The following is a 9953-nucleotide window of genomic DNA, read 5'->3' as shown; positions in this document are numbered from 1 at the left end:
CCAGCTGCTCCGCAGCATGTGGGATCCTCCCGGACCGGGGCACTAACCCGTGTCCCCTGCATCGGCAGGCGGACTCTCAACCACTGCGTCACCAGGGAAGCCCTGTACCTGTCACTTTTACTAGCTAAATTATGCTCATCTTCATTTATCCTTTCTCCTGAGAAAAGACTGGTTATGTCAGTTACATATTGTTTCCAAGAGACCTCCTGCAGAACAAATCTACAGGTTCTCCAGACCCTGTAATATGACTGTATCTTTTTCAGCCCCTGGATGCTTTCTATGTGAACAATGCAGGCTCCTCCTTTGGCAAATGGATGCAGCATCTCTGCTCGGGGAAGGGCAATGGGCGACACCATGCTTGAATTAACTGTTCTTAATGAAGTTACAAAGCCTCTCCACCCTCTAGGACCAAGACCCCTTCCATAATGGCTCAGTGGTGGAGCCCACCCACAAAAAGGGCTACCTCGTCATCTTGCATTAATGCCAATCGTGGCTTCTGAATCTGGTGACTGAACGTTCTACAGGAATTAGAACAAGGCTAATACACTTTTATTCTATTTGTTCCTTGCATTGGTTATTCTCTGCCACATCCCACCCCCCGCAATTCATTCCCTCCCCGCCTATGGTGGGGAGGCTGACTCCTATGGACTGTAACCCTGGCTCCCTTGTCCTCTGGCTGCCGGTTGGATTTGTCCAATGGGAGATGCAGGCAAGAGATCAAAGGGTGGGAGGAGAGAGAAGCTGAGATATTTCTTCCCCTGCCCCTTCCCGCTTGAGTGGCGCAGCACCTAAGGGTTGCACCCTTGCTTGACCGTGAGGGTCTCTCTCTCTCTATGAGAGTCCCCTCCTGTGGGAGTTCCCTTTTTATGTGAGCTCACCAGCTACAGAAGCCCTTCTCCTGCAGTCTCCCCCTTCTGTGGCAGCCCCCTCCTCTCCCCTCCAGCTCTCATAAGACCCCAGAAACCCAGTGCCTTCCCATAGTCCCTTCAGCACTGGGGAGGTAACAGCTCCCACCATTGCCAGTCCCTCGGAAAGATCCCTTGTTAATCAAATTCTCTTCAACATCCCAGTGAATGTGTCTTCTATTTCTTGCTGGGCCCTGACTGCTGGGACTTTTCAATCATTCACACAGGAGTCCTGTACATACAACTTGTGCTCCTCAAAGATCTTTCAACTTTAAGAGAACTTCTAAGTGGCCAGTTGCTTTACAGCATTTTTTTCTATCCAAGCCTCTGTGACCTCTAGATGTCTCTGAAATACTCCAGACAAATGAGCTAGATGCCTTAGTCTCCTGTTGTGTAAAACAAAGGGGATGCACAAGATGGTCTCCAAGACCCTCCTCCTCCAGGCTCTAGCTTCTCAGGATGCCACCGCAGGTCAGAGTTTAGCCCAGGGGTGGAAGGAGACGCCCTGAGAGAAAATGGTGGGAGATACTGATACACCATCTTGGTGTATTCGAGAGACGCTGTTCCTTAGGGTGAATGTGAACCAATCTGTTCCATTTTGAAAATTATCCATCTGTTTATTCAACAGTGTTTACTCTGTTGAGTCCTTCATGGGTTGGGCTTTAGAGTTAAGATGTAAACCAAGGAGTGACCTGGGCCTCCAACTGGTCAAATTCTAGAGGAAGAGAGGAGCGTCTAAACCAGGGGTTCTCAAACTTGGGCGTGCACCGGCGCCACCTGGAGGCTTGGTCACACAGCAGCTGGCAGGTGCCGCCCCGGAGGGCCTGACCCAGTAGTGCTGGGGTCGGGGCCGAGCAGGTGAATTTCTAATCAGTCTCTTGGGGAATGTGATGCTGCCAATCACTGAGGGAGACGCTGAGAACCATTGATTTCAATAATTACCTAAGACACAGCATGTTACATTATCTTAAAGATTACGTGCAAAACATAAGGCTAAAAAAAACGATACAAATGAACTTACTTACAAAACAGAAACAGATTCAGAAACATAGAAAACAAACTTATGGTTACCAAAGGGGAAGGGGGGAGGGGTAAATTAGGAGTTTGGGATTAATAGACACACACTATTATATATAAAATGGAAAAACAAGGAACTACTATATGGCACAGGGAACTATAGTCAGTATCTTGTAATAACCTATAATGGAAAAGAATCTGAAAAAGAATATATATATTTGAATCACTTTGCAGTACACCTGAAGCTAACACAACATTGTAAATCAACTATACTTCAATAAAAAGTTTTTTGTTGTGAAAGTGGTGAGATAGTGGTGAGATGAGATCAATCCTTTAGAGTCGGTGAGGGAGGGTGGGTCCCAGCAGGTTTTATTAGGGAGGCTGTGCTTGTCTCTAAAGGGTGAACAGAAAGCTGAAGATAACAGGAGAGGGAAGGCATGTCAGATGGGGCACAGAGGGAGGGGAGGTGAGGGGCACAGGAACATCTGTAGACCACAGGCCGGCGAGGGAGGCCAGCCTCTGGAGACAGGCTGGGAAAGGCGGGGCCGGACTGCAGTGGGCATTGTCTGGCCCACCATCGACCCCGGGCATCGCTGTGGCTCTCACCTTCCGGCAGTCCGACAGCATCTGTCCTCACCATGATCTCTCACTCCCTGCCCTTGGGCACCCACCTGGTTCTCTGCAGGCACAGCCTGGTGTTTAAGGGACTTAACAGCTCACAAGCACCCCTCAGCCAACAGAGGTCAGGGGGTGGTGGGCAAATACCACCCCCCTTTCAGTTCCTCCCAGGAGCAGTTCTACATGGCTCCTTGGAAGGTGCCCAACTCAATAATCTGCATTTCTACTGGCTTCTCTCCTTGTCTGTTTCACTCTCCCTCCTGCTCCCTGGCTGCCATCCCAAATTACCAATGCACCAAGCCCTTGCCTCAGGCTCTGCTTCCAGGGGAGCCTGGGCTTAGATGGGCTGCAAATGTCCTGCTGAGGAATCTGAACTTTGTCCTGTAGACAAAGCAAATCAGATGGTTTCCAAGATGAAAACAACAGCAAGAGCAACGATCTGATGAGTGAAAAGTCACCAAGGGGCACCAGCCATTGGGCCCATCATGGGACTGGTGGGGAGAACCACTCAGGGTGAGCTGAATCCACTGTTGAGGCTTCTCAGTAAGTGAGGCCTGGAGATTTGTGCCCTGGAGCGGCGTGGGGGGGGCACTTCCTCTTGCTCCAGGAGTATGGAGAAAAATGTAACATGGTATTAGGCAAAGATATCTTGCAGGCCAGCTGATCCCTATGGTGGAAACAGTGAAATAAAAGACGAAAGGTTCACCCTGGACGTAAAGAAAATAATTATTTCTAAAAGAAAATAAATGGTGGGGTGGAGGCTGGAGATCATTCCTCTCTGAAACACTCATCTATACAGGAGGACAGAGCCCTTCGCTCCAGAAAAGGTCTCTCTCTTGGTTTCACAGCAAGACGAGCAAAAACGAAAAACGTTTCCTCGCTGCTGTAGGAAAGCAAGAGGAATCTGGGAGCTGGCCTGGTGCAGCTTGAGAAAGGAGAGTGGGGTGGGGTGGAAGGGCATGAAAAATGGGGGGAGGGCTGGACAAAACCCCAGGGAAGCACTGCTGAGGGGTCTATAGGTGGTCAGGGGCCAAGATCAGGGAGGGAGCAACAGTCACCCCATTTCCAGGGACAGTCATGCCGTAGGCTTGATTTGCTGATTTAGTTCTGTGCTAAATTAGTATCTTCTAGCCCCCCAACCCTCAGCAAAAGGCTTCTAAATACAGACTCTTTGCTAACAATCCAAAGGAGAAATGAAAGAATAAAAAGAGCTATCAGGATGGGGAAGGGGGCCAGTGAGAAGGGATGGGAAAACAGTGTGGGTCCAGAGGGTCGGAACTGTATATGTGTGTGTGTGTGTGTGATACACTGTGTAGAGAAGATGTTTTACGGAGGGTTTGCTCTAACGTATGTGAATTTAGGACATGATGAATTTTGTTTTCTTATTTAATTTTCTGAATGGGATCCTGCATTTATCATGGTTCAAAATTCAAAGAGTATGAAATAGCAGCAGGAGTCTCCTTCCCTCCCTTACATCTTAGACACCCCCGTCCCCTCCACACTGGCAACCCTGATACTAGCTCTTGCATCCTTCAAGGGATGTTCTATGATTTTGCAAGAAAAAAATGTGTAAAATCTTTTTTTCTGGTTTACACAAATGAAACCGTACTGCCCATACTATAGTATATTTGGTTTTGCATTTGATAACTCTGGGTAATCTTTTCAAACTGGTCCATATGAGAGCATCCTCATTCTTTTCTGTGGTTGCATAATATTCCTGTACATCGGTGTACCATCATTCATCTAAGCAATCCCCAACTGATGGGCATTTAGGTTGTTTTCTGATGTTTGCTATTATAAAAAATAGTGAAATGAATAATGGTAAACTATAATATATTCTTAAATGTGCTTGTATTGTATCAAGAGTACAGATGAATTTTCTCCAGTAAAGCATAAATGCAATTTAATCCAGCAAGCCAAATTTACTTAATAAAAGTGCTATTGAAAATATTGTTGTCACATATATTTGATTCAGTTGGGTATCGTTTACAAGGCAGTTTAGTTCTTAGAGCTGTTGATAGCAGTGTATTTTCAAAAGCACATCACGTAAATATTAAGGGATTCTTACTATCAATTGACTTAGGATGGTCAAAAGCAAGGGTGTTTGCTTAAGGCAATAAGGGCAATAAGAACAGAATGAGGTCCAGCTGCTCCATAGATTTAAGAAGCTTTGAACTTGGAGTTAGGAAGTGTGGGTCTGATTCCTCATCCTGCTATTGTGACTTTTTCAATAAAGTGGGGATAATGATTCCTGCCCTATGTACCTGGCAAAGTTGTTCTGAGGATAAAATGGGAAGCTATTTCACATGCGTGAGATCTGTTTACAAACTGCAAATGTCTGGACCAATGTTAAATCCTGTTATTCTTGCTTACAGCACCAGTTTTGGAGGTCAGTAGACAATCCATCTATGGAATACATTCTGAAATAAGTTTCATAAAAGAAATGACACTGGGGGCTTCCCTGGTGGTGCAGTGGTTGAGAATCTGCCTGCCAATGCAGGGGATATGGGTTCGAGCCCTGGTCCGGGAAGATCCCACATGCCGCAGAGCAACTGGGCCCATGAGCCACAGCTACTGAGCCTGCGCGTCTGGAGCGTGTGCTCCGCAACAAGAGAGGCCGCGACAGTGAGAGGCCCGCGCACCGTGATGAGGAGCGGCCCCCGCTTACCACAACTAGAGAAAGCCCTCGCACAGAAACGAAGACCCAACACAGCCAAAAATAAATAAATTAAAAAAAAAAAAAAGAAATAAATGACACTGGGCATGACCATTTTAATTAAATACATGAAACGGTGGCCCTTATAGATCATGTTTTAAAAATCAATTAAAGAATCAGAAAGAAGTCAGATCCCTATTGGCTAACAACCACAACATTTTTTTTTGTACCCTCCCCTCTCCCCACCTCATCTGCAGTTATTAAAATCAAGTTCACTGCTAGCCATCTTGACAGGAGGTAAATCTGGAAACAGCTCAAATCTGATGGGGTAGGTAATATCTTTTGGCCAATTTACACTGTTAATATTCTCGGATTTACAGGTAACAAAGTCTCTCTGGATTCATTAGGAAATGAGCAATAAAATAAACAGGCGGATGGAGTTTAAGTACTCTGGAAAATGAAATGCTGGGCTGTCTGGATTTGAGAAGTATTAGGAAACCTACCCATTTCACTCATTAAAACCTTCAAGACGTGCCATTACCGAAGCAGACAGGTGCCGCGGACATTCTCAGTCAATCCACTCAAGTTTCTGCCACCTCTTTTCTAGTTACTGTCTCCATGGCAGCAGTCCACTGACCTGCCCTTAAGGGAAATGGAATTTCTGGCAAGACTGAGACTTGGTAATTCCACTTGTCAATACAGGTCAGAGAGAAACAGATGGAGGTGTACCAAGTTACTTCACAAATCCAGTAACAAAATGAGTGACCCCTGGCAAATGACCAGACCCGGTATTCGGAGTGTCCTCCAGGAAAGCCAAACACTGCATCATTAGCATCTAAGAAACCTGCACCACCAACACCTGTCCATCAAACCTTTCACTGCGTTTGGACTTTCTCTTTCAACATTTTCTTTATTTACCTTTTCCTAAAAAGGTAAAAGTATACTGGGTGGTTCACTCAAAGTGATTATTAATCTGATTATTAATTTCCTCCAAAATTTAATCTTAATAAATAAATACAAAATGATCTACAAGAAAGGACATATTTTGCCATGTAAATCTCCTTACGGGACTATCATCTAGAAATATCAGTTTCCAGTGACCCAACTTCTCTTGTGGCGGAGGGCAGAAATCGGTGAATGTCAATTCCAACACCCAGGATCTAAACTCTCATCCCAACTACACAAGAGTCACTTCCTACTCACCTCTTTTCCTGGAAATGTTCTAGTGTGTTGCCTGCAGTTGTAACAGATTGCCTTTATGGTGGCATCACTCTCCAATTCAGAAATATAAACACCACTTCAGAGATTTATTTTACAATTCATCCTCTGATTTGTCATGGCTAGGAAGGTCAGCTTCCAGATTTTCTATTCTAAATTACTTTTCAACAGATTTGGCAAACAGAGTAAGGAACGGCTTTTGCCTAGACGGGAACAAACTCTGAAAGTTGGGACCCAAGTTCTCTCTCTCTCTTTTGTTGAAATGTAAACAATCAGAAACCCCACCATTTCCCAAATCAATTATCTGCAAAAGAATAAACAGGTGCTTTGGAGACTCTGGAGTTATAAAAAGAAAATGGCAAATGATTTTTTTCATGAGCCAGCTGCTCATCTGACATGATTCTGAGGAAGGTTCTCCTAGGCTCTAAAGCTTAATTAGCAAATCAATTAAGATCATCCCCTGTTTGCCAACAGAACCGCCTGCCATCCTCTGCTCTCCTCATTTCAGTGCTTTCTGGTGCATCCCCGTCGCCAAAGCCGAAGTCCAATCAGTCAACCTGAGGTTCTTTTGCTTTCTGCTAACACTGGACAACAGGGGGACGAAGGGGGCCATTCCAGTTTAATTAAGGATTAGTAACCACCAGAAGTAGCAGTGCTCGCCCTGCTTATTTACATCTGCCCCAGTCCAAGCTCGCCTTAGAAGCTGGGCTCAGCACAGACTCAGTGGGGGCTGACTGGCGTGGCTGGCTGTCACTTTCTTTCAGTGGAAAACAGACAGGACCAGGCAAAGCAGATGGTTCCTAAAGAGGCACATCCAAAAAATCTGCTAGCAAACTGTGGTGGTGTCTTTCAAATAAACAGCAACTTACTGGAGAGGAAAATCAGATCTTCCTCGCCACATCCTGCCGTGATGCAACCACCTTGAACATCACCCACTTAGGAGCTTCTAATCCTCGGCGAGGCATAATAACTCCTCCTTTGGGACAAAGGATAGCCTGCCTTTCCAAGCCTCCCAGAGAGAGCCATCATCACCGCTAATGCTCCCATCTCTGTCAGTAAAATCTGTTATCTAGGTAAAACCACCTTCAAGAGACGGCTGACCTGTGGATCACGCATGGTCACCCAGTCCTGAGAGAAGGAAATGCAAATACCATGTATCTGGCCAGCTGGGTGGAACTAGAGATGGAGCCAGTAACACCTCAAATGGCAATTAAAAAGCAAGTGACTAGTTTCATCATAAAACATTAATGGGATTTTCTCTTCCTTTCAAACTCCGAATAAACGCACAGATAATTATCTGTGGACGTCCTGGCTCTGACCGCATGAGTTGGGGCAAATCATCAAACATTTCTGGACATTACTGTCCTCATCTGTAAAATGAGGGGGTTGAACTGAAAGATGTCCAAGGTCCCTTTTAGCATGAAAATTCTAAAGTTCTTTCGGTGGAGGTGGGGTGGTCTCCTACAACATACTGGCAAATCACATATAGAATTAATCGTCCAGTTTTTGAGCATAGATCAAAAACAGAGAGACTGTTTTTGTCCCTCGCGTAAACTTACCTTTTCAACCGCTGTGTGTTCTTCATTTGTGACGCTGGCTTTTCTTGATTCGTTTTTAGACCTGCTTAGCCTCCTGGATACTTTTTCTCTGAGTAAAGTGGCATATCCAATGTGTTCATAGATGGGATTTGTTGTCATTTTGGAAATGTATTCAGAAGCTTTTGTTTCTATGTACAGCGTTATCAAGCCATCTGTGACCAGATCGTGAATCGATTCAAACCTCTTCTCACCCACAAAGTGTTTTCCATCATAGAAGAGCCTGTAGTTTAAGGTCTGGTTTCCAAACCTGCCCATGAGGAAGGAGAAATCACAGTAGTGTTAGAAATCAGGCCAGTGAGTGGCAATGGCAGCTAAAACTTCCCGAGAGTGTACTGAATGCCAGGCACTGGGCTAAGCCCTTGGACTTGATTTTCCCCATTAAGTTATCATGGAGACCCGTTGAGACAGGGGCAATTATTATCCCTGTTTGACTGCTGAGGAAACTGAGCCTTGAAAAGAGGGGGTACCTGATTGAGGCTACATCCCTGGAAAGAGGCAAAGGTGGGTTTAACCCTAGCCAGTCATATGGCATCATTTGGTCCTAGAAATCACTAAGGCCATTCGGTCATAATCATTCTCATTTGTAAAAGTCAGGGAGTACTGCCTGATTTACAGATATCTTATGTAAATTTCTTAATGGGAACTAGCCATGCCCCTCCACCCCCTCCCCTGTACCAGGCAATTACCTCTGCAAGGGAAGCTATCACCACTGGCCTGATGTCCTTTTATTATTACATCTTTAACCACTATCAGTAAAGCACCCCATGCCTCCCACCCCAGTTGGTCCAACAGAAGGGAAACAGGGGAGCTGTGTGGAGCTCCCTGCTTGAACGCCAGAGCCAGCATTCCAGTGACCTAATCATTAGGGTGCTCTCCCTTTAGTTCTGACTGTTCCCTCTTGGCCTTGATCCTATATCTCACAGCCCCTGCTTGGCTCCCCACTGGGACTGTCAACTCCTGCTGCTGGGATGCTGGGAAGCTGGGAAAATACTTTGCATCTCTAGGGCACTTGCTACTCTTGAAGTGCTTCCCCATAATGACATCACTGAAGATATGCCATCCCCAGTCACAACTTGGAAAGCATCGACCGTTCCACAATCACAGCATTGAGATGGTGGGTTGAACACACCTTTGTGGGCTGACCTGGGAAGTGCTTCTTTCTTTCTTTCTTTTTTTTTTTTAATACATTTATTTATTTATTTTCTTATGGCTGCGTCGGGTCTTCGTTGCTGCGCACGGGTGACCTGGGAAGTGCTTCTTTCTTTCTTTCTTTTTTTTTTTAATACATTTATTTATTTATTTTCTTATGGCTGCGTCGGGTCTTCGTTGCTGCGCACGGGCTTTCTCTAGTTGAGGCGAGAGGGGGCTACTCTTCATTGCGTGTGCGGGCTTCTCGTTGCAGGAACGGGCTCTAGGCGCGTGGGTGTCATTAGTTGTGGCACGTGGGTTCAGTAGTTGTGGCTTCCGGGCTCTAGAACATCGTGTCCCCTGCATTGGCAGGCAGATTCCCAACCACTCTGCCACCAGGGAAGGCCCTGGGAAGTGTTTCATTGATACCATTTCTTCCATGGAGAAAGAGCTTCCCAATTCCAAAGAGTTCATGAATGAACTTTTGGAAGACAATCCAATTCTGAAATTGAAAACCTTCACCAAACTTTATAGGATTGCCATGAGGATCAAAGGACATAAAATATTTGATCCAGGTTAGGAAGGTGCAGTAAATGCAATGCCTTTTGGGTGCTGTGATTTTTATTTTTGCTGAATAATATTCCATTGTATGTATGTGCCACATCTTCTTTACCCACTCATCTGTCAGTGGACACTTAGGTTGATTCCATCTCCTGGCTACTGTAAATAGTGTTGCAATGAACATATTGGTACATGACTCTTGTTGAATTATGGTTTTCTCAGGGTATATGCCCAGTAGTGGGATTGCTGGGT

General features: G+C 45.5%; 1 protein-coding gene across 1 annotated transcript in view; it reads right to left on the bottom strand.

Moving 5' to 3' along the window:
• The window catches only part of CHN2 (chimerin 2), a 317587-nt gene that overhangs the window by 103737 nt on the left and 203897 nt on the right, over positions 1-9953 (bottom strand). Inside the window, exon 6 of the mRNA XM_024755088.1 lies at positions 7974-8259. Coding sequence (XP_024610856.1) covers positions 7974-8259 — 286 coding nt within the window. The remainder of the gene's footprint in view (positions 1-7973; positions 8260-9953) is intronic.

Source organism: Neophocaena asiaeorientalis, unplaced genomic scaffold (genome assembly GCF_003031525.2).
Source record: "Neophocaena asiaeorientalis asiaeorientalis breed wild unplaced genomic scaffold, Neophocaena_asiaeorientalis_V1.1 scaffold36, whole genome shotgun sequence".
In the NCBI taxonomy this organism is placed as follows: Eukaryota; Metazoa; Chordata; class Mammalia; order Artiodactyla; family Phocoenidae; genus Neophocaena; species Neophocaena asiaeorientalis.
The sequence above is the reverse complement of the archived record's forward strand: the minus strand, read 5'-3'. Positions and strand labels throughout refer to the sequence as shown.